Source organism: Ovis canadensis, chromosome 4, assembly GCF_042477335.2.
Source record: "Ovis canadensis isolate MfBH-ARS-UI-01 breed Bighorn chromosome 4, ARS-UI_OviCan_v2, whole genome shotgun sequence".
NCBI lineage: Eukaryota > Metazoa > Chordata > Mammalia > Artiodactyla > Bovidae > Ovis > Ovis canadensis.
The window spans coordinates 57,760,456-57,785,524 of record NC_091248.1 but is presented as its reverse complement, the minus strand read 5'-3'; the positions used below and the strand labels follow the sequence as shown (position 1 = coordinate 57,785,524).

General features: G+C 39.5%; 1 protein-coding gene across 3 annotated transcripts in view; it reads right to left on the bottom strand.

Moving 5' to 3' along the window:
- The window catches only part of MAGI2 (membrane associated guanylate kinase, WW and PDZ domain containing 2), a 1,500,648-nt gene that overhangs the window by 336,518 nt on the left and 1,139,061 nt on the right, over window positions 1–25,069 (bottom strand). For 2 of the 3 annotated variants that reach the window (XM_069587786.1, XM_069587785.1), the window contains exons 8-9: window positions 4,376–4,497; window positions 2,020–2,202 (exon numbers count right to left, since the gene is read on the bottom strand). In XM_069587786.1, the coding sequence (XP_069443887.1) occupies window positions 2,020–2,202; window positions 4,376–4,497 (305 nt within the window). Of the gene's footprint in view, window positions 1–2,019; window positions 2,203–3,899; window positions 4,029–4,375; window positions 4,498–25,069 lie in introns of all 3 variants that reach the window. The other variant, XM_069587784.1, reaches the window with a different exon arrangement.

Below are 25,069 nucleotides of genomic sequence, written 5' to 3'. Positions count from 1 at the left end.
TGAAACATGATACAAATGAACTTATCTATGAAATGGAAACAGAATCAGGGGCATATAGAACAGATGCAGTGGTTGCCCAGGGAGAAGTGGCTGAAGGAGGGGTGGAGAGTGAGGTTGGGGTTAGCAGATGTAAGCTTCTCTATATAGGATGGATAAACAATAAGGTCCTGCTATATAGCACAGAAAAATGTATTTAATATCCTATGATAAACCATAATGGAAAACAATATAAAAAATGATGTATAACTGAATCATTTTATAGCAGAAATTAACACAACATTGTAAATCAACTATACTTCAATAAAAATATTGATCAAAAAAAGAGAAATGAGTTTGTTAAATATTTCACCGAAGTTCAGAAGCATTGGGGATCACTTTCCCTCTACTAGATGGTTATTAACGCCATAGTTTCCTCATATTCTAGTTGAAAATGACAGACTGCTTTTTAACTGAGTCTTTTGATGTTTCTCTATGATTTGGGGGCAGCGTGAAGGTGTTGACTATTTAGTAAAATCTCACCAGATGAGCAGCAGAGTCGGACATTCTCTAACTTACTCTTAGAAAAGTATGCACACATGATTTTTACAATAATAGCATTTGAAAAATGTGATGAGTTTTGAAACTACTCAAATTTATGAAAATGTAACATCTATTAAACACCTTTCTCACTAGTGAGTGGCAGTGACAAATATACTCATGAGGTGACCCTGAAAAGATATCATTTACTAAACAGTCATCTTTGAAATTAAAAATATCAAATGAAGACCTCAATTTTATGTTGTCTCTTCATATACAAACCACTTTAAAATCCACAGAATTGCAATCAATAAATATATAGAGAATACAAACGGTATAACTTTTCCTCAAAAGTAATTCTTTATCTACTAAGATCCATGGACTTCAGTAAGTAAATACCATAAATTATATCAATAGTGAGTAAAGTGTGAAATGGTAAAATATAGTTACTGCATTTTGTAATTTTCTAAGACATTTGAAAAGACCCTGATGCTGGGAAAGATTGAGGGCAGGTGGAGAAGGGGATGACAGAGGATGAGATGATTGGATGGCATCACCGATTCAATGCACATGAGTTTGGGTGAACTCCAGGAGGTGGTGATGGACAGGGAGGCCTGGCATGCTGTGGTTCATGGGGTCACAAAGAGTTGGACACAACTGAGCGACTGGACTGAACTGAAGACATTTCAAAAACAATACTCCAAAATTCTTGAATTAATATTTTAAATATACAAGATCAAATTGGATTTCTTCTCTATTTTCCAGATAAGGAAAGTAGTATTCATAAATTATGGGACTAATTCCAGGTCATGGACCAAGTAGGAGAATTTAAAAATCAGACTGCAAAATCAAAAGTTCATTGCGATTTTTTTCTACCTCTGTGCATCTTTCATATTTCCTTGCCCTTAACAATTAGACTCTGCATTTCCATGTTAAATGAATTTAAATCATTTTAAATCAAATTTTAAAAATTTGATAGACATCCAAGTACATGCATATTAAAATTAATTCATAAAGACTAGAGAAAAAATCTTATGTATTAAAATACTATATGGGAACATATAAAGATGAATAACATTAATATTTTTTTTTCCTATGAGAGAAGCAAGCATATTTAAATAACTAACCTGGGCAATTTAGCCTGAGAATACTATAAGATTAACACAGATTTTTAAAACATCAATAGCTTTTTATAAGCTAGAAAAATATGAAATGTTAATCAAATTTCTAAGGGACTCCAGAAATAAATTAGAAAAGTGTCAATCTCCAGGGTTCGCTGAATCCAGCAAATAGAGGGGCAGTCAGAAAAATGAAACAAAAATGGTATTTAGAGTTCCAAACTACTTCAATTTGATGTCATTAAATTCAGGGGAGACATGATTTGTGGTTTCCCTTCAGTGACATGACCTCTGACCTTCAAATTAAAAACACAAAAAGAAGCCTCTCACATTTGTCTTAGAAAAGACATTGCAAAACAATTTTCTAAAATGTTAAAGGACTCACCTGTTTCCATTTTCCCGTCTTGTGCTGCAGGCCCCTCGGGAATCACGCTTTTCACCTGCAGAAACTCGTCAGGCTCGTCTCCGCCAATGATGGTAAATCCAAACCCCATGTTGCTCTTTTTGAGTGTGGTGCTGAGAAACGTTCCCTTCAATTGGGAGGCATCCCGGGTAAAGAGTGGCTTTTCTACTGGTCAGTAAAAGTTAAAAAAGAAAAAGCACGGCGGTTAAGGCACGTTCTTACAGGGCCAAAGTCAGCCACTGAACAGCAACCCCAAGTGCAACTGTTGGGTTAATTACGGCAAATGCAAGCAGGTGTGACTGTGAGTGCAAACCTCTAAGCACTTGCCACAAACACAGAGCCGGCCCAAGAATCCAAGAAAACGTGACAGAGCCTCTGGGTTTAGACAGAGTTTGTCAAGTCAGTGCATCTACTCACTAACCTCACTTTCTTATGCTTAAAAAGGGCTGAACAGACAAAGACAAAGCCTGACGTCATCCAGACATATGTGGATCCATTCCTCTTGTTCTGAAAGGGTCCAGGTAGGACGCTTGGGTAAGAGGCTGGGCCTGCCCAAAACCTTGAAGGGAGAGGACTAGAAAACCAGAATGGACTATTTTGTCTAACAAAAAGTAGGAGCACTAGAATGTTAGCACCTCCTCAAATGTCTAAATTGATTAGAAAGAATGCCTAGAGGTGGGATTGAGTTAGCTTTTGCTTATAAGATACTATGAAGATAACCAGATACATCTGTTTCTTACTGATCTGACAGCAATTAGTATACTCTAAAATGTGAGCAAGTGGCAAGTCAGTGTCTCTAAATATAATCATGAATGTAAAAGTAACACAGTTTGTAGCAATATGTTGACACATTTAAATTATATACCCAAATAATCTGAAAAGAACTTGAACCCACTCATATATATAGGTTTAACTAGTAATTTGTTTTCCAGCTATGATCTGTAATGAGTATGAGTGAGTGAAAGTCACTCAGTCATGTCTGACTCTTTGCGACCCCATGGACTATACAGTCCATGGCATTCTCCAGGCCAGAATACTGGAGTGGGTTACCTTTCCCTTCTCCAGGAGATCTTCCCAACCTACATATTTCAAATGCTTTAAAAATAATAGTCATGCTATTAATAGCTATGCTTTAAATGCTATGCAGTCAAGTATATTTATATATATTTATTTTTAGTTGTTCCACTTTGAGTCATATGATTAAATATTTATAAGAACCAGACTGTACCTGGTGACTAAGTTTAAGTATTCTGTTATTGCTCCATTTTGGGTGATATGTAATGGATAAACTATAAAGTAATGAGGGCCATATACTGGGATTTTACATTGTTTTGTTGTGGCTTAATCCTTAAACCATGTCTGACTGCTTTGTAACCCCATTGATGGTAGCCAGCCAGGCTCCTTTGTTCAGGGGATTTCCCAGGCAAGAATACAGCACTGGGTTGCCATTTCCTTCTCCAGGTCATCTTCACCACCCAGGGATTGAACCCTATCTCTGGCATTGGCAGGGGGGTTCTTTACCCCTGAGCCACCAGAGAAGCCTTTACATTGTTTACATGTCACACATATCTTTAAAAAAGAGGGCTTCTTTAAAATATAAATGCCACCTATGTTTCCTTTATGAAAATAAAGTTTACAATTTGGAGAGAAGTTCAGTGTGAGACTTTTACATTCATCTTGATGATCCTGCGGTGAAAGCGTGTGAATTCATCCGCAGGCATAACTAGGCCTCCCAACTACCAGTGCCTCCCTCGTGCTTTCACGTGTAAGAGCTCACTAAGCTGTGAAAAGTGTGTGCAGCATCTCATCCCCGCACGCGGCTCCAGGGTGAATTCAGGTGCAGCAAGCGGCCCAGGACATACCGATGCGCCAGGGCCTCCAGGGGAGGTGGCTCCCGTAGTAAGACAGGTCACTCACGCTGCGGGACCGCTCCCGGGCGGCGAGGGGGCGGGCGGGTTTGGGCCTAGGTACTGTCGATGAGGAGCTGTCTACTGTCACAAAGGAGAACAAGCCTCATTCTCGTGCTTGGTCATGAGGGCAAACTTATGAGTCTCTTATGAATCTCTGCCCTTTACGGTATCACCGTCACACCCACTCGTCTCCACCTGGCAACCTGCTATAAATTCCTGTGCAGTGCTGCCCCAGGGTTAACTTCACTCCTGATTGCTAAGTACATGCTTTTAGGGCCAGAGCAAACACCCAGCTAAAGCTAACTGAGGGGTCTGGGGAAAGCAAATCAATTATATGAAAGGGTTGGAGCTAAAGGCATATTTGGAAGAGCAGGCAATTTGAGAGACAGTCTTTCCCTTTGAAACAATGAGAGTTGACAGGTACTAACCTCGGAAACCTGGGGCCTGCAAGGGCTTTGTTCCAAGTTCTGTGTGGGGCATGTTATGCTGCTGTAGCTTCCTTTTTGCTTCCAGGACAGGGTTTTCAAACTGTGTTCTTCTATTTATGTGGCTGAAAAATAAAATTTCAAATTAGAATAATAATGGGGGCAAAGTCATATAAGAGAACAAATGGATAGCTCTACAGAATGCGGCTGAGTACGAGGTACCTTACATGATTATAGCTGAAACCCCACCAGGCCTCTGCTGGGGCGGCTTGTGTACAATGCATGCTTCTGTGACAAGAGAGTTCTCAATAGCTCTTTCATATGGTATTGTATTTAAATTATGCATGATTCAGCTAAAGGAGCTAGAATATGCACTTTCTCGTCTACTGTGTTGATTTGAGTTTGGTGCACTTAAATATGTGGCCAACAAATGAAATTTATACCAAATGGTGCTGAAGAAAAAAGGGTAATCTAAGCTTTGTAAAATTCAACAAGATAAGTATAAGGGCAATTCACTGACTGTCTTACTCTTATAGCAACTAAAGTCTACACATTTTAGAAACTGGCAGACCTGTATTAAAGGGCTTGAATATGGGGAGAAAGATCCCTAACGATGTATATGTGTGGCATTTATGTTAACAACATTAAGTTGTAGAATACATTTAGGATGACTGATGCTGAGAGATCAATCAAAAGGAGAGTATTTACAGTCTTCCTAGTGAGATAATAAACTTCCAGATATCAAATACAGAGTATCTTTAAGCAAGTATGGATCAGCTAAACTAAGGGCTTAGACTTTAAGAATTCCTTATAGTATCCTTAGAGTATAACCCATATTTGTATAAAATTTAAAGTGCTTTATCCATAGAAAGGGTGGGAACCACAACCCCCCCTAGTAATACTCATGTAACTATTTTTTCTGCATATGCCTCACCAGAAGTTTGGCATGTACACTGATTTTGGTTCTTTGAACAAAAAAACTACGGTTATGGTATGAGAGTATGAAGAGCAGAGGGCTTAGAAGAGGAATGAACAATTAGTACTTAAGAGACTTCCCTGGTAGCTCAGATGGTAAAGAGCCTGCCTGCAATGTGAGAGACCCAGGTTCGATCCCTGAGTCAGGAAGATCCTTTGGAGAAGGAAATGGCAACCCACTACAGTACTCTTGTCTGGAAAATCCCATGGACAGAGGAGCCTGGCGGGCTACAGTCCATGAGGTTGTAAGAGATGGACATGACTGAATGACTTTCACTTCCACTTTCTGTGCCAGGTACCATATATAAATTTTCTCTGTTAAGTCTCATGACAATAGTCTAGAATTCTAATTATCCCCATTTTAAAGGTGATGAGACTGACGCACAAGACACTGAATGACTTGCTCTAAATCACATTCCTGGAGGTGAACAGGCTGGAACATGTCTCTAAAAATGCATCCTTTACCTACAAACCTTCTCTTTCTCAGTGTATGATTTCACACTGAAAAGTGCACACATGATGTGCACACACAGTCCTCTCATCTTAGGTCTATATTCATAAGAAACAAAAGGAGGCAAGAGAAACCAAATCTTAACCACCAATTTTCTGTTAATATGAATAAGATAATTCCTGTTGTGAAGAACTAAAGAGCCTCTTGCTGAAAGTGAAAGAGGAGAGTGAAAAAGTTGGCTTAAAGCTCAACATTCAGAAAACTAAGATCATGGCATCTGGTCCCATTGCTTCATGGCAAATAGATGGGGAAACAGTAGAAACAGTGACAGACTTTATTTTTTTGGGCTCCCAAATCACTGCAGATGGTGGCGACAGCCATGAAATTAAAAGGCGCTTACTCCTTGGAAGGAAAGTTATGACCAACCTAGATAGCATATTCAAAAGCAGAGACATTACTTTGCCAACAAGGGTCTGTCTAGTTAAGGCTATGGTTTTTCCAGTAATCATGTATGGTTGTGAGAGTTGGACTATAAAGAAAGCTGAGCACTGATGAATTGATGCTTTTGAACAGTGGTGTTGGAGAAGATGTTTGAGAGTCCCTTGGACTGCAAGGAGATCCAACCAGTCCATTCTAAAGGAGATCAGTCCTGAGAGTTCATTGGAAGGACTGATGTTGAAGCTGAAATTTCAATACTTCGGCCACCTGATATGAATAACTGACTCATTGGAAAAGACCCTGATGCTGGGTAAGATTGAAGGTGGGAGGAGAAGGGGACGAGAGAGGATGAGATGGTTGGATGGCTTCACCGACTTAATGGACATGAGTTTGAGTAAACTCCGGGAGTTGGTGATGGACAAGGAGGCCTGGAGTACTGCAGTCCATGGGGTCGCAAAGAGCTGGACACGACTGAGTGACTGAACTGAATTGAATTCCTGTTGAGGCAGAAAAGTGATTGCCAGGAACCTGCCAAGATGACTACAGTATCTAAGTACTTAAAACAAGAGCTGGGGCAGGGGAGCTGCTGCCATACAGACTCTGGGGTCAATGAGTCCTGGATTCAAAATCCAGCTCTGCTGCTTGATTAGCTGTGTGACCCTGCACAAATTATTAAGCCTGAAACTTTAGCATCTTCCATCTCTCAGATGGGCATAATACTGCCTCCCCTCCAGGAGTGATTGTAAGCGAAAGGTGCATGGTGATGCAGCCAAAGGGGAAGGTACAGAGATGAGTCAGGGCAGAGTTGGAAATAATATTTCTGATGTAATAGAAGATTTAATCAGCGGACTTCCCTCATAGCTCAGTTGGTAAAGAATCTGAGTGTAATGCAGGAGACCCTAGTTTGATTCCTGAGTCGAGAAGACCTGCTGGAGAAGGGAACAGCTACACACTCCAGTATTCTTGGACTTCCCTTGAGGCTCAGCTGGTAAAGAATCCACTTACAATGTGGGAGACCTGGGTTCGATCCCTGGGTTGGGAAGATCCCCTGGAAAAGGGAAAGGCTACTCACTCCAGTATTCTGGCCTGGAGACTTGAATGGACTGTATAGTCCACGGGGTCACAAAGAGTCAGACACAATTGAGTGACTTTTACTTTCACTGTAATCAGCAGTACTCTATCAAGCCTCTCCTCTCTTCCTGTGAGACTTAGAGTATCAGTGGTAAAGCAGCTGAAGCAAGACAGCCTGGGTTTGAGGTAGCATCTGAGGCTAATTACTAAGTTCTCTGACCATCGATATCCTCATCTGCAAAATGGGGACAATAATATCTACTCCTTGGGGTTGCTGTGAAGATATGAGAAGTAATATTTGCAAAGTACAGATATACAGGGAGAACCCCACAGTTATAAAGTACAGTTGTTTATTCTTCAAGGTACAGTTATTCCCTATTACTATATTTGTAAGTGCAATTGCTGTTGCTATCATTATTTCCACAATGCTTTTCCCATCTGTCCCAAAACTCCTTCTCCACCCTCACCCAGCAACATTCCAAACCTGTTTTATGCTCCTCCCTTTGGTTCTCACATAAAACCTTTAACAAACTTCTGTCATCAGTTTATTTATTTTCTTATACATTGACTCACTGTTGAGAGAATTTGAGGCCCTTTTTAAAGAACAACAAGGAGAAGTAAACAAAATCCATGGTGAAGTTAGCTGAGTTTAGGTGGAAGATCAAGAGACAAAATTAATGATATAGGATCCTATTTGTTTACTAGAGTTATGCTGCAAATTAGTATTGAGCTTTCAAGCTGCTAATCCAGCAGGAAAAAGAAACAAATTATATTCTTTGGAATATTTAAGATAAACTCAAGATGGTTGTTCTAAAGGACATAGTATTCCTGATATTCAGGCTCATGAGATCATTCTTTCTGGGTCTTGGATAAAGATATTTTTGTGATGTAGTGTATAACATCTTAAATGATAATGTCACAATAATTAATCTAACAACCTGATCATACTGTGTTTTAATGATTGATTTTCTTTTTTTTTAATATTTTTTTTCTTTTTTTTTTAAATTTTAAAATCTTTAATTCTTACATGCGTTCCCAAACATGACCCCCCCTCCCACCTCCCTCCCCACAACAACTCTCTGGGTCATCCCCATGCACCAGCCCCAAGCATACTGCACCCTACGTCAGACATGGACTGGCGATTCAATTCTTACATGATAGTATACATGTTAGAATTCCCATTCTCCCAAATCATCCCACCCTCTCCCTCTCCCTCTGAGTCCAAAAGTCCGTTATACACATCTGTGTCTTTTTTCCTGTCTTGCATACAGGGTCGTCATTGCCATCTTCCTAAATTCCATATATATGTGTTAGTATACTGTATTGGTGTTTTTCTTTCTGGCTTACTTCACTCTGTATAATTGGCTCCAGTTTCATCCATCTCATCAGAACTGATTCAAATGAATTCTTTTTAACAGCTGAGTAATACTCCATTGTGTATATGTACCACAGCTTTCTTATCCATTCATCTGCTGATGGACATCTAGGTTGTTTCCAGAGATAAATCCACACACATATGGACACCTTATCTTTGACAAAGGAGGCAAGAATATACAATGGAGTAAAGACAATCTCTTTAACAAGTGGTACTGGGAAAACTGGTCAACCACTTGTAAAAGAATGAAACTAGATCACTTTCTAACACCATACACAAAAATAAACTCAAAATGGATTAAAGATCTAAATGTAAGATCAGAAACTATAAAACTCATAGAGGAGAATATAGGCAAAACACTCTCAGAAATAAATCACAGCAGGATCCTCTATGATCCACCTCCCAGAATTCTGGAAATAAAAGCAAAAATAAACAAATGGGATCTAATTAAAATTAAAAGCTTCTGCACAACAAAGGAAAATATAAGCAAGGTGAAAAGACAGCCTTCTGCATGGGAGAAAGTAATAGCAATGAAGCAACTGACAAACAACTAATCTCAAAAATATACAAGCAACTTATGCAGCTCAACTCCAGAAAAATAAACAACCCAATCAAAAAATGGGCCAAAGAACTAAATAGACATTTCTCCAAAGAAGACATACGGATGGCTAACAAACACATGAAAAGATGCTCAACATCACTCATTATTAGAGAAACGCAAATCAAAACCACAATGAGGTACCACTTCACACCAGTGAGAATGGCTGCGATCCAAAAATCTGCAAGCAATAAATGCTGGAGAGGGTGTGGAGAAAAGGGAACCCTCTTACACTATTGGTGGGAATGCAAACTAGTACAGCCACTATGGAGAACAGTGTGGAGAGTCCTTAAAAAATTGCAAATAGAACTACCTTATGACCCAGCAATCCCACTGCTGGGCATACACACCGAGGAAACCAGAATTGAAAGAGACACATGTACCCCAATGTTCATCGCAGCACTGTTTATAATGATTGATTTTCATATTTACTTCCTTCTCAATATTGTACATACTTGTGTATAGGGTCCACAGGTTATTCAACTTTGTATATGAAGCACTGGACACAGTGAGAGACAACATCAGTTCAGTTCAATTCAGTTCAGTTGCTCAGTCGTGTCTGATTCTTTGCGACCTCATGAATCGCAGCATGCCAGGCCTCGCTGTTCATCACCAACTCCTGGAGTTCACTCAAACTCATGTCCATCGAGTCAGTGATGCCATCCAGCCATATCATTCTCTGTCTTCCCCTTCTCTTCCTGCCCCCAATCTCTCCCAGCATCAGAGTCTTTTCCAATGAGTCAACTCTTCGCATGAGGTGGCCAAAGTACTGGAGTTTCAGCTTTGGCATCATTCCTTCCAAAGAAATCCCAGGGCTGATCTCCCTCAGAATGGACTGGTTCGATCTCCTTGCAGTCCAAGGGACTCTCAAGAGTCTTCTCCAACACCACACTTCAAAAGCATCAATTCTTTGGTGCTCTGCCTTCTTCACAGTCCAACTCTTACATCCATACACGACTACTGGAAAAACCACAGCCTTGACTAGATGGACCTTTGTTGGCAAAGTAATGTCTCTGCTTTTGAATATGTTATCTAGGTTGGTCATAACTTTCCTTCCAAGGAGTAAGCGTCTTTTAATTTCATGGCTGCAATCACCATCTGCAGTGATTTTGGAGCCCCCAAAAATAAAGTCTGACTCTGTTTCCACTGTTTCCCCAGAGAGACAACATATATATATATATATATATATATATATATATATATATATATATATATTTTCTTGTTAAATGTTGAGTATGTATTTTAAAATTTTTCTCTGCAAATATATGTTATTAATTTTGAGAAACTAGAAACAGTTCTGAGGTGTCCTGAAGTTACCATATTTCTTCATTTCCCAACTATTCTGTTTCTGTTTCTCTAGGTCATTATTCATCATGTACATAACTTTATCCTTAGAAAATACATTACAAGAACTTTCTGGGGTAGTTTTACTACACAGCTGGATTCCTCCAACTTGCCACATGCATGTAATTACTTCTTTAGAAAAGTCAACGTGCAGCCACTTGCTTTATGGAAACTATGTTGAAAAGATTCCATTCACCATTAAACTGAAGTTCTACATTTCACAGAGAATGAAAAATACCAAGGAACTCATCTAGTGTGACTTGTACCTGACAAATAGTGGAAGCTGTGGATGGCTTTAGTGTCCTGATCTAATTGCTATAGAACATTTACATTGTCACAAATAGAGTCATTCATTTAAAATTTAAAATGCTCCCAAGCTTTAGAAGACCTATCACAAAGAAATATGATTGTCACTGAGTAAGGAAGCTGTCTTCCTTGTGCTTCCAGTATGAATAGCTTCTAGCCCTTTTAGCAAGGAGTTGGGGGCCCTACAATGTGTAAAAGGATGTGAATGGCATATGCCCCCCTCCTCTCCATTTTTTTTAAGACTCTATGAGGGAATTATTAGCCAGCTCATCCAGCTCTGTACAGCACAGGAAACTATCAAAAATTCTTATTCTTATATCTAGTCTATTATTACATTTTAGTAATAGAATTTTTAGGTGTTAAGAGCTAAGGGGGTAAGAGACGTATTCTGAGGAGGGTAGATCCCAACAGCCCCATTTCAGAAATGAAAGACTACTGATATGAGATCCTTCCATATGGGAATGGCAAAAGGACATTCAAGGATGCCCTTCCACCACCTGGTCTCTTTGCCAGTATAGTTACTCATTTGCAGCTTACCTCTCCCACCCTCTTTCATTACGGAATGGAAACATAAGATAAGTTTGCATGTGGCAGTACTTTGTAGTTCTGGATCAATCTGAATAACTTAACAAAAAAGAAAAAAAAAACAAACAGAGAATTCAGGCACACCTTAACTCAACGGAGTCACAATCTCCAAATGGGGTATACAGCTTGACATTAAAAAAAAAAAAAAAAAGCTTTCCAGATCACTCTCTTGTGCAGCTAGGGTTGCAGTCCCTAGAGATGGAAGCTGCGAAGGTGTACAAAGGTGTCCTTTATTCAACTAGAAGTGTCTTTCTGTACTCGGCCTTGGGGAGTATTAACAAATGTTCTTTCGCTCAAGAAGAGAGGACACATGCAAATGAAAGTTTCAGACATGCACAGAGGGAAGGAAATATTTATGGCGGATTGGATGACATGCTGCCAAAAGTAGTCACAGGTCGGAGTCCTGTTTGACTAACACCTCCTTCACTGTGGGGAGGAAATGGAAGAAACAAGGGGAATGCCTCATGTCCTGAGCCCGTCAGTACACACAGGACAGGTCTGCTGGGCCAAGGCTGTGGTCTGACCCTCACTAACAGTGCTCCGTCCATAGTCCAACCTGTTCACTCCCCCATCTTGCTTCTCCTGGGTTTGTGGAGAGGGACATTTTTTAGCACAGAGTCACCAATAACACTTTTTGCACCCACTGGCCACTTTCACATCATCTTGACTTCAGTTGACAGTTTAGAAATAGATCTTTGGGTCAATGTGAGAGAGGAAGAAAGTACCTTTCAAATAGAGATTGTGCCACAAGTGAAATATTTCCAAGGTGATCAAGGTGGCTGCACTAATTACTCCAAAGCATGAGGTAGCCTGTGCTCAAGAAATGTTTGTCACATAAATATCTGGATGGAGGCAGGCAGGCATGAAAGGTCATAGATCTTGCTGTTTTCCAGTTTAACTCTCCCATAAAATATATGTTGTGACAGAACTTCAGGTGAAGCTTAGGGCCAGTTTATGAGCTATAAGCAATCTGCATCTGGGTAATGACCCATGGAATCCTGCAAAACCGAGAATCTTTCAAGACTTCCTTGTGATAGTGAAAAAGTCATTCACTTTGCTTAGGAAAGATGTGGACCTGCTCTCTTATGTCACAACAGAGATGTGCTCATATGGAAAGGCACTATGTAAGGGACAAAATGTGGGAGCACCAGGAGGCAGCCACTCAGCACTGGGTGTGGGAAGGTGAGCTTGATGTTTGGGGTTGCTGTTCAGTATGTCATCCCGCCTATGCAAACCTGCTCTTCCCAAAATCTATTTTATTTGGAGTACATTTTTTAAAGAGAATAATTCCTGAGTAGAATCACAGTATGAATTTTCCTGGTTGCTTGGGATTCCATAATTTTTCTTTGACCCTAATTCTGACTCCCACACTCCAGGATGGTTAGCAAAGTGCATGTTGCCTCCTCACATCTGAAGCCCTAAACTGCAGCTACATGGGCAGCCAAAGACATAGTCTGCTCCCGGCCCTGTCTATAATTTCTATTCACTTTAAAACAAACTTTGAGAAGATCTGATAAAGTTTTCTCTACTATTGAGTCTAGATAAATGGAATAAAAGCTTCCTTTTGCTTCAGAAACTAATAAGGCAATAATAACACTGCAGGGATCTTCTGGGGCCAACCCTCTCGACAGAAAGTGGGAGAGGCACTGTATTAAGAACTTGGTCACTGCAGTTATGTTGCTGGCATTTACATCCAAGCCTCCCCGCCAGCCCCATCCTAGAATATGTTCTTGGATACATTATTTACCCTCTCTGTGCTTCAGAATTTTTCATCTTAAAGATGGGATGAAAGTAATATCACCTCATAAAGTTGTTGCATATGTTAAATAAGTTGAGTATATCACTTAAGACCAGTCAATCAGTTCAGTTGCGCAGTCGTGTCCGACTCTTTGTGACCCCATGAATTGCAGCACACCAGGCCTCCCTGTCCATCACCAATTCCCGGAGTTCACTCAAACTCATGTCTATTGAGTCAGTGATGCCATCCAGCCATCTCATCCTTGGTCGTCCCCCTCTCCTCCTACCCCCAATCCTTCCCAGCATCAGGGTCTTTTCCAGTGAGTCAACTCTTCGCATGAGGTGGCCAGTACTCAATAAATGCTATCGTGCTTCATCAAACATTTGTTTCTCAAATGGTCTTTGCTGGGCACTGTGGTAAGGGGTGCAAGGATGGGCAAAGATCAATCAGACACATAGACTAGCAGGGGAGATAAAATAGAAACAAAAAGAGCTATAAAATAGGCTTTCCATAATATGATGTGTGCCTCACATTGTTTTGAAAATATAAATTTTAAAAGCACTAGTTCAAAGACTAATGTTTTAAATATACTTTATTTTTAAAAATGAGCTTTGGATAAATGGAATAATTAAATCTATTTCACTTGGAGCATAAAAAAAAAAAGAAACAGACTAATAGAATCTTGCCTCTTGAAAGATTTCTTCCCAGTTCCAACACTTAAGTGATCATTTTCTTTCTATGAATGCTCATTCATTATTCCCTACTGTACCTGAGGGAAATGTAGATTTGCTTTATGAATGTGGGTGGGAAGATTGAGTCACTCACATGTTCTCTTGCTCTTTCTGGACATGAGGGTGTCTGATCTGGAGTCACAGTGTCCAGGTCGGAGGTAGACTCATGGGCAACTGAGAAGAGTATTCTTACATAGGTGCTGAAACTCTCACAGCTAAGGAGTCTGCTCCCCCAACCCCCTCCAGGCAGAGCTTCCCAAATGTGGGTATATTTTCAGATAAATGAGCTCTCTTCTCTTCCCCAGTGGTAAACTACCTTAAGACACTGACATGTAATATGTAATGTGTATTTTATGTGTATCTTATATAGAAGTGGGATTCATCACCTAGCCATTACTATTCACCAATTACATGGCAAACTTGATATTTTACTCTCAGCAGAAATGACATTGTGCCCTATCATTCATGTCATGAAGCCCCCAGGACCTGTCAGTTATGTAGACTCATTTTCCAAAATTGCCAGTAGGCATGCATTTAAAAAGGTTTTCTATCCATTTCTTCTCATTTTCTTTTTTTTTTTCCATTTCTTCTCATTTTCATAAAACACCTGTCTTAAATTTTATTGCTGGGTGCAGGAGGAGGTTATTGTTATCATAGGTATTGCTAACCTTTTGCTTCTACATTGAGCAAAAGTAGTGAGTTATAAACTTTGAGGTATGATAGAGTTTATCTAAAAGAAAACTAAATGACAACACTATTTCAACATCTTTCTGTATTGAGACAAAACTAGATAAACTGCTCCTCCACTGGTATCTGTCAACTCTGTTCAAAGACTCATTGACTTCAGTCTTTCAAGTCTCATTTACACATTCGTCAATGTATCAGTGTGCAACACACTGGGAACACAGAAATGGATGCAATACAACCCTTTCACCAAGGAGGTCTATATTCCAATGGGGAAGACATATGAGGTTTGTCTGCCTGGATTTGTCTAGGACTAAAGGACTTCCCTGGTGGCTACTGGTGGCTCAGACGGTAAAGCGTCTGTTTACAATGCAGGAGACGCAGGTTCGATCTCTGGGTCGGGAAGATCCTCTGGAGAAGGAAATGGCAATCCACTCCAGTACTACTGCCTGGAAAATCCCATGGGCAGAGGATCCTGGTAGGCTACAGTCCATGGGGTCGCAAAGAGTTGGTCATGACTGAGTGACTTCACTTACTTAAAGGGTTTCCCAGGGTGTGGGACTTTCTGTGCTAATACCTGGAGATTCCTAGGTAAATTGGGATGAGCTGGTCACTCTGTAAGCAGCCAGAAAATTTGTATGCACAAAGTGAGGACTCAAAAGCAAAGACAACTGAATCTGGGGGTTTGGGGAAATTTCACAAGGGAAGTGACTCTTGAGCAGATTCTAGAAGGAGAGATGTATTTTGCCAGATGGAGAAAAAGGCATTTCAGGGAGAGAATGGTGGATTCAAAAGTGTTCAGGAACAAATTCTATCCTGCTCAGTGAGAGGACAGGGATGGTGCCTACACCTGCTACATTTCTCTGTGGGTGGTGGTGTGGGAGCAGGGGTGTAGGGGAGAGGATGAGTGATGGGACAAGAAGAATACTTCCAAGTCATGGGACGAGGTTCTATTTTGTTTCAAAGTCTCTGTACTTCCACTATGGCTTTAGTCTAAACGATGATCACAGCTTTGAAAACTTTCCATTCTGGAAGATGTGCCTGTTTCCTGAACATGGGCAGATTAGAGAATGAGTTTCACCATATTAACCACATGGGAAGAATCATGATACTCCCTCAAATTCTCAACCATTTCAGCATCATTTACTGTACCTCCAATGTACTGGTCATTCTACTTACCTGGTGTTATGAGGATGAGCAAGATGCTCTGTGACTATGAAGAATCTATTACCCAGGGAACTAGCCACTACAATGAGCTGGGAAGGGTGAGACTAGTCTGACTTGTAATATACTGGATTGAACTGGATTGCTATTTATTAACAACTTATACATGAGCTATTGAAATGTGAAATCACGATACAACCCAAGTCTGGTGGTTGATGGTTTAGTTGCTAAGTCATGTCCGACTCTTGTGATCCCATGGACTATAGCCTGTCAGGCTCCTCTGTCCATGGGATTCTTCAGGCAAGAATACTGGAGTGGGTTGCCATTTCCTTCTCCAGGGGATCTTCCTGGCCCAGGAATCGAACCCAGATCTCCTGTATTGCAGGCAGATGATTTATCAACTGAGCTATGAGGGAGGCCCCAACTGAAGTCTACTGAACCCCAAAAATATAATTAAGAATTATAAACCTATGCATACATGTCACTGATACATAATGCTAGAAACACACAGCCATGGGTACAAGCATACTTCGGGTCTGACATCAAGGAGAGTCAGAGAAGTGAGGAATCATGAAGGCAATAACAGTGCTGCCTGGGATTATCCAGGAAGGAGGGGCCAGTGAAAAAGCGCCAGTGAGGGGAGACAGACACGACTGGGAACAAGACTGTGCAGATCTTGAAAGTCAATGTGACAAGAAGATAATTCCCACTTTATAGAATAGCAAACCTCTCTAGGTTTCCAAGTCTAATATTCAGAGTGAGATAAAGATTAAAAAAATATTATTCTTGACTACTGAGTCTTTATTACTGTTTATATCAGAGAAAAATTAAATACACAGTTATTCCTTTTATAAGCTAGACAGTAATGCAGGAAGAATTAGGAAACAAAATTAAAAGTACTTTTGATGCATCTTAGGGAGAAAAGGCTCCTTTGCAGATACTTAGAATCTGCACAGAATCTTTCAATACCTTGCATTAATAAGTGGCCATGTGGCCTGACTGGGTAGGAGCCTGTCATTCTGAGAAGATAAGGACCCTGGGAAGATAAGAAAGGCATGGAAAAGAAGTAATGGGAAGAGATGATAAAGGTTCAGTAGAACCAAGAGCAAATACAGGTGGCAGTAAGTTGCTTCACTGTTGATTTTGATAGCTTGCTTTTTGGAAAAACTAGTGTTGAAGAGTTTTATATAATTAACACACTATGCCTAAAATTATGCCATTACAGGAAGATCAGAATTCTGGGATGACAGCTTCATGTATCTGTAACAGGCGATGTATTTTAATGTAACATGTTTCTTTCCACAATATACACACAAGGTTGGTGAATGTAGGCTCCCTCATTGGCTGAGCTTGTACTTTCCATTCTAAAGCTCCAAATAAAGATGGAATGCATGATGTTGGCTATTTCAGAAGAACATTCCATCTTGCACACTTTATAGTTACTTAATAGCTGTTCAGATTAAAATTCTATTTAATAGATACCACAATTTGTAGAAAGAAATAGTTGTCTGACAAATGAATGGCAGTCTTGTAATAAAAGAGGGCGTAATGGGAGAGTGGTAGGGAGCAGAGAGAGATGAGAACTAATATTCATTGAGTAACTACTATATGCCAAACCTTCAGGTAAACATGTTTCGTGCTTTAATTGAGCTGCTCCTCAGAGCGGGTAAACAATTTTTAGAAGTTCTCAGAGAAAGAAGTAGATTCATGACTCACACCTGGCTCTGTGTAGTGCCAAATCCAACAATACTGATCTAGGTGCTTCTGACACAATTACACATTTACTTTTCAATGATACTTCCTCTGTATATTTAGGCTTGGACTATTTTTAGTAATCTGTGACTACTTCAGGGTGGTTCTCAATTATCAGTATTGTTATTATCATACAATTATCAGTGTGAGATCAGTGAAACTGGATCTCACAGAATTTTAAATTACAAGCTGGTTCTCAGAAGATAAAAATGTGAAAATATAGCACATTACTTTGATTATTGAATTATTTTTTAAAGAACCCAGTGATTATGTGCATAGAAATGGGGACTATACACATTTTATAAGAAAACACATGTGCGTGTGTATATTTCACGTGTCATGAAAAGTAAGAATAGGAACGAGAATGAGAATATAGGTGAGGGGCCAGAAGACCAGCTCTGGGTGACTTAATTTTCAAACCAGAGGAGTTTCCTCCGGGGGTTGCCTGTCAGCCTCACTTAAGGCTGATCCTCACTCTACTTTTCTTGAACTCTGTCCTTACCATCTCTGGAAATTGAACATGGACCTTTGTCTCTGGCCATTATGATAATGATAATAAGATTCTGTACTAACATTTATGAATGAGATTAGAGATTTATGTGAGTGAGAATGGGGGAAGGTCAATAATAACAACTACCTATGCCTTGTTTCAAACTTTGAAAAGGACATATTAGGTCCTGCTGAAGTCCAGTCATACAATAAGTGAAAACATGGCATTGCTCAAGTATTTACAGAAAGTCCTTATGCGGTAACAAGGTGGAAACGCAAGTATGAGTGAGAATCCTCCCCCTGAGGCCGAGTGACAGCTGCGTGGCTAAGTGTGGGTTAGCCATGAACAGTAACATAGGTGAGAGGAGCCACCTGCGCGCTGGTTTCCTCAATCTCATGTGGATCTCTTGGACTTCACCAGAGGGAAAGCCACTTACAGTGAGTCCAGTGATCATTCCCTATTTTAACATCAAACCAACATTTGAAGTTTAAAACGGATCTGCAGGTTAAGTCTACTTCCCATTACCTTTGTAGAGTTCCCCTGTATCTCTGAATTGCAATGGTCTCATCCAACTATCCTGCTCACCTCACAGGATTGTTTTGAAGAGAAATATATGAAAATGTCTAAACACTGTATAGATTTTTATATTATCTGGTGGTACTCAGAGTATGGGAGTCAAGTGTAACTTAAATACCAACAGCATCAAGTCTTTTAATTCCTGTCCTGGGCTGCAACTCCATTTCTACCGCCTACGAGGTTGATGGTCTGGCTTAAGTTTCTCTGTAATGTAATTCACATTTCTCTGTAAAATGTGAATAATATCTAACATAAAGTATTGTTGTAATGACGAAATAAGTTATGTAAAATGCTGAATACATAAAAACTACTTAGTAGATGGTAGCTACACATGGACATCATCAGATGGTCAACACTGAAATCAGACTGATTATATTCTTTGCAGCCAAAGATGGGGAAGCTCTATACAGTCAACAAAAACAAGACCAGGAGCTGACTGTGGCTCAGATCATGAACTCCTTATTGCCAAATTCAGACTGAAATTGAAGAAAGTAGGGAAAACCACTAGACCATTCAAGTATGACCTAAATCAAATCCCTTATGATTATACAGTGGAAGTGAGAAATAGATTTAAGGGACTAGATCTGATAGATAGAGTGCTTGATGAACTATGGAATGAGGTTCATAACATTGTACAGGAGACAGGGATCAAGACCATCCCCATGGAAAAGAAATGCAAAAAGGCAAAATGGCTGTCTGGGGAGGCCTTTCAAATACCTGTGAAAAGAAGATAAGTGAAAAGCAAAGGAGAAAAGGAAAGATATAAGCATCTGAATGCAGAGTTCCAAAGAATAGCAAGAAGAGATAAGAAAGCCTTCCTTAGTGATCAGTGCAAAAAAATAGAGGAAAACAACAGAATGGGAAAGACTTGAGATCTCTTCAAGAAAATTGGAGATACCAAGGGAACATTTCATGCAAAGATGGGCTCAATAAAGGACAGAAATGGTATGGACCTAACAGAAGCAGAAGATATTAAGAAGAGGTGGCAAGAATACACAGAAGAACTATACAAAAAAGATCTTCATGACCAAGATAATCATGATGGTGTGATCACTCATCTAGAGCCAGAAATCCTGGAATGTGAAGTCAAGTGGGCCTTAGAAAGTATCACTACGAACAAAGTGGAGGTGATGGAATTCCAGTTGAGCTATTTCAAATCCTGAAAGATGATGCTGTGAAAGTGCTGCACCCACTATGCCAGCAAATTTGGAAAACTCAGCAGTGGCCACAGGACTGGAAAAGGTCAGTTTTCATTCCAATTCCAAAGAAAGGCAATGCCAAAGAATGCTCAAACTACCACACAATTGCACTCATCTCACACACTAGTAAAGTAATGCTCAAAATTCTCCAAGCCAGGCTTCAGCAATATATGAACTGTGAACTTTTAAATGTTCAAGCTGGTTTTAGAAAAGGCGGAGGAACCAGAGATCAAATCGCCAACATCCACTGGATCATTGAAAAAGCAAGAGAGTTCCAGAAAAACATCTATTTCTGCTTTATTGACTATGCCAAAGCCTTTGACTGTGTGGATCACAATAAACTGTGGAAAATTCTGAAGGAGACAGGAATACCAGACCACTTGACCTGCCTCTTGAGAAACCTGTATGCAGGTCAGGAAGCAACAGTTAGAACTGGACATGGAACAACAGACTGGTTCCAAATAGGAAAAGGAGTACGTCAAGGCTGTATATTGTCACCCTGGTTATTTAACTTATATGCAGAGTACATCATGAGAAATGCTGGGCTGGAAGAAGCACAAGCTGGAATCAAGATTGCCGGGAGAAATATCAATAACCTCAGATATGCAGATGACACCACCCTTATGGTAGAAAGTGAAGAGGAATTAAAAAGCCTCTTGATGAAAGTGAAAGTGGAGAGTGAAAAAGTTGGCCTAAAGCTCAACATTCAGAAAACGAAGATCATGGCATCTGGTCCCATCTCTTCATGGAAATAGATGGGGAAATAGTGGAAACAGTGTCAGACTTTATTTTTGGGGGCTCCAAAATTACTGCAGATGGTGACTGCAGCCATGAAATTAAAAGATGCTTACTCCTTGGAAGAAAAGTTATGACCAACCTGATAGCATATTGAAAAGCAGAGACATTACTCGCCAACAAAGGTCCATCTAGTCAAAGTTATGGCTTTTCCAGTGGTCATGTATGGATGTGAGAGTTGGACTGTGAAGAAAGCTGGGCACCGAAGAATTGATGCTTTTGAACTGTGGTGTTGGAGAAGACTCTTGAGAGTCCCTTGGACTGCAAGGAGATCCAACCAGTCTATTCTGAAGGAGATCAGCCCTGGGATTTCTTTGGCAGGAATGATGCTAAAGCTGAAACTTCAGTACTTTGGCCACCTCATGCTCACTGGAAAAGACTCTGATGCTGGAGGGATTGGGGGCAGGAGGAGAAGGGGATGACCGAGGATGAGATGGCTGGATGGCATCACTGACTCGATGGACGTGAGCCTGAGTGAACTCTGGAGCTGGTGATGGACAGGGAGGCCTGGCATGCTGTAATTCATAGGGTCGCAAAGAGTTGTATACGACTGAGCAACTGAACTGACGGACTGAACTGAGATGGTAGTATTAATATGATTTTCCTGGCCTGACTGACAGTTGTTTATTATTTACATATTAAGTCAATGCCCCCAACTAACTAAGTAATAGTACAGAAAAAAGAAAGGCAATCATCCCTATCATTTTATCTGAAAATCCTATGTTTGTGATGTCCAATTGAAACTGGAGAAAGTGAAGTGAGAATAAAAAGAGGGGACTTTGTCAACCTCTATACATGAGTGTTGCACTAAATAGAAATTTGAACTAAGCTTTTTACATTGTGACAGACTCAATAAGTGTTACTTAATAAGCTTTTAGAAACCAAATACCTAATGGTGAATTTCACCTGGACTAGATTAATGAAAATATAATTTTATTGGCCTATCACAGGCCAAATCCAGATAAGCTCAGCCACAGGACAGAATTTTTTTCCTCATAATTTTAAATTTCATCTTATTTAGCTAGATTGAATATACAAAATTTGGTAATAAAAATTTTGTTATCTATCTATTATATTGTTATCTGTCTATGGTAACATAATTTTATTTAGGTAAATAAAGTCATCTGTTAAACACTTAATAGAAAAGTAATGGGTAGCCTTTCCCTTCTCCAGGGGATCTTCCCAACCTGGGGATTGAACCCAGGCCTCCCACATTGCAGGTGGATTTTTTACTCACTGAGCCACAAGGGAAGCCCAAGAATACTGGAGTGGGTAGCCTATCCCTTCTCCAGGGGATCTTCCTGACCTAGGAATCAAACCAGGGTCTCCTGCATTGCAGGCAGATTCTTTACCAACTGAGCTATCAGGGAAGCCCCTTAACAATGTCACCTTGTACTATAAAAAATGGAAAACAATATTCCCTTCAAATGTCTTCAGCTCTGACAATGGTGAGAAAAATATAGTTCTCACCGGACTTTTTGTCTATAAGCTTCTCTTTATATCACTGACTTTTTATTTAATGATAATTAGTTTCATATCTGTAGATATAAAATACATTGTAGATATCAAATACAATGTGTTCATGATAATATATTGTCAGAGCTTTGTAAGGAGATTCTATTATAATAGTCCACTCTTTTTGGAAGTCTTTTGTTAACATTCACATGATGGGATTGTTAAAATCATTAAAATAAAATAAAAGAATGGGAACCAAATAACAAGCAGAAATGGAAAGAAAATGCTTTTAAATTTTAAGTAATCTTTGATCAGCAGGCATAATGAGAAAACAACGAGGCTTAACACGGGAGAATGCCCAAATTTATCCTTGTTAACACAAGGTGCAGTGGATGTTCCTTGAACTAGAAGAACTCTTAGCAATCACCTAATCCAAACCACTCATTTAACAGATAGAAGCCAGAGAGGTTAAGTGTAATTTTCTACTAGCCTGTAAATTCAAAACCATGCATGCAAAAAAGGACAAACTATTACTAACATTATGGTCTGTGACACAAAAACAATTTTGAAAAACGTTACCTGAATAGTAAGAGAGATGAAATTATAGTTTTCATGTGGGGGCAGGAGACTGTCTTTTGTTATATTCATAATAATGTACACAAATGACATCAATCTACTCCTTCTTCTGTTTCACTAAATTTCTTCATCTGTCTGACAGCCTCTCCCTGAGCTGAATGTGATTCTAGTTTTGTATCCATTAAAGATCTAAAAGACCTAAATGCCAGCCAACCGGTTTAATTCCAGAGAGAATTCTTTTCCAACACTAAAGGAAAAAACAGCAATGTTGTTTCAGTATGCTAGTCTCCAACATAACAGGATGCTGAGGAATTTTTAGGATAATTCTGACCCTATCCAATTTTTCACTTCATGTGCTAACTTCAGAACTTAGTCTAAGATATGGCTCCAAAGTATGTGGTGATACAGACTGGTAGCAGGAGACAATTTGTAGTTCATTCACAAGAAACCTAACATATTTAATCCAGACAGAGATTAAAAAGCTATATAAGCTAACTATTTCACAAATTATGGAATGATGACAATAATTTACTTGTTATTATAACATTACCTTGGCAAGAGCCAAACAGAATTATCCAGTGAAAGATGGTGGCAGTTTTCTCTGGGTCTGCCCTAGCAATGACCTACACAGAATAGAAATAGGCGATCCTCCTCCATTAGGAGAGAGAGCACATTTCACAGCACCCTAGGACCTCTCAGCGAAGAAATGACACTCCCCACATCCACCTGCTCACACTCCTCTCAGAACGTTGCCTGAAACTCCCTCGAGCAGCAAGGCCCAATTGCAGACTGTCCTCCCTTCCTTCACCATGGCCATTCTCCAGTTCTCACGGTCCTACAGGAAAGATGGAATAGAAGGAGAGAGCATAGTCCTTCCTTGGGAGCACGCAATGGTGTTTCCAGTTATGACTGTTCTCGTCATCTCTCCTTGGGATAATAAGGGCTCAGGGATGTTGCTGCCTCTACCCCTCAGTTCACCTGCTATGCGCTAGATGTTATGTTCAAACTCTCCAGAAGTATCTAAATGAGAGGCGAATTTAATTAATAAAAAAATGTTTCAAGACAAACAACAGTTTACATTACATTCATGTTTTCATTACATACATTAAACTCTTTACTAACATTTTCAAAGAAAAGAACAGATGATGCTGGAATAATAATTATTTTGTCTTTTATTACTGACTTCAAAACAAAAAAGTGATTATTAGAATTGTAAACACAAAAAGATAACTGCTATCAAAGTGATTAACTCATTGTTATTTGTAAAAGTCCACTTTCAACTATGTCTATTTAAACTTCTAGGCTCCTAAGACATTTTTTAACTTTGAACCAGAAGATTTGCTAAAATAAGGCAGTTTATCAGCTTAAAAGTTGCTAAAAAAATATATCCAATTATAGAGTTGAGTTTTCTTTCCTTCAGGTGAAAAGACATTCAGGAGAAGGAAAGGCAACTGGAATACAAAATAAATTTTGGTCATATTAAAATGAATCAGCAATGGGGAAATACCTTCCAGGATGAAAAATTATCTCTAACTTCATGAAAAGGGTTGATGAGGAGCATATACCCAGGTCTTAACTGTATGATAGTAGTAAGAAGGGAGATTGGACATGAGACTTCATTTTGATTTGAAAGAATCATAGTTTAAAAATATTTGACAGACTTTGGCAAAAAGAGCAGAAACAAGCATAAGTTTTTCCACCAATCTGTGGTTGAAGTGCAGTGTTAACAAAGTAGACCAATAGCCAGTTGAAATTTACATAGTATGAGTAAGTAGTATAGAGTGGTAAGTAAGAATTATCAGTGACAAACTATCAGAAATGCTAACACAGTGTAAAGAACATGTATGTGAACCCAGGAGATCCCTCACAATAAGGTTTGATGCTTGTCTTCTCCAGGCAGAAAGGAGTGATGCTGCATACTATGAAGTTGACCTGGATCAGCCAGAAGGAGGTAAAAATCTAATAACTTAGCAAGAAAGAACTGACTATAGTTTGGTTAGAAATAGAATATCTTATGTTTATTTCAATATTCTTATTCCCTTCATTGAACTGTGAAGTTAATTGATTTATGCTTATTTAATAAACACGAGGAACACTTTATAAATTATAAAGTTAATGTTAATGTAAAACATAGCTAGTCTATTGAAAGGTCTTTCTTAGCTCTCCATGCATCAGATAGCTGCAGCCTTACTAGGAGTCTGCTCGTTGAGAACTCACTTAACTCCTCAGAGATTTGTTCCCTCATTCTCTGGGACAATGGATGTGAAAGTAGTTGAAAGTAAAAATAGTGTCTTAAACATCACTGTGTTATTAAATAAATCCTTTCATCACAAGTACTTTCTTTGGAAATTACCCTGAAACCTCAGCCCCTCTGGAAGACACAGAAATATCACA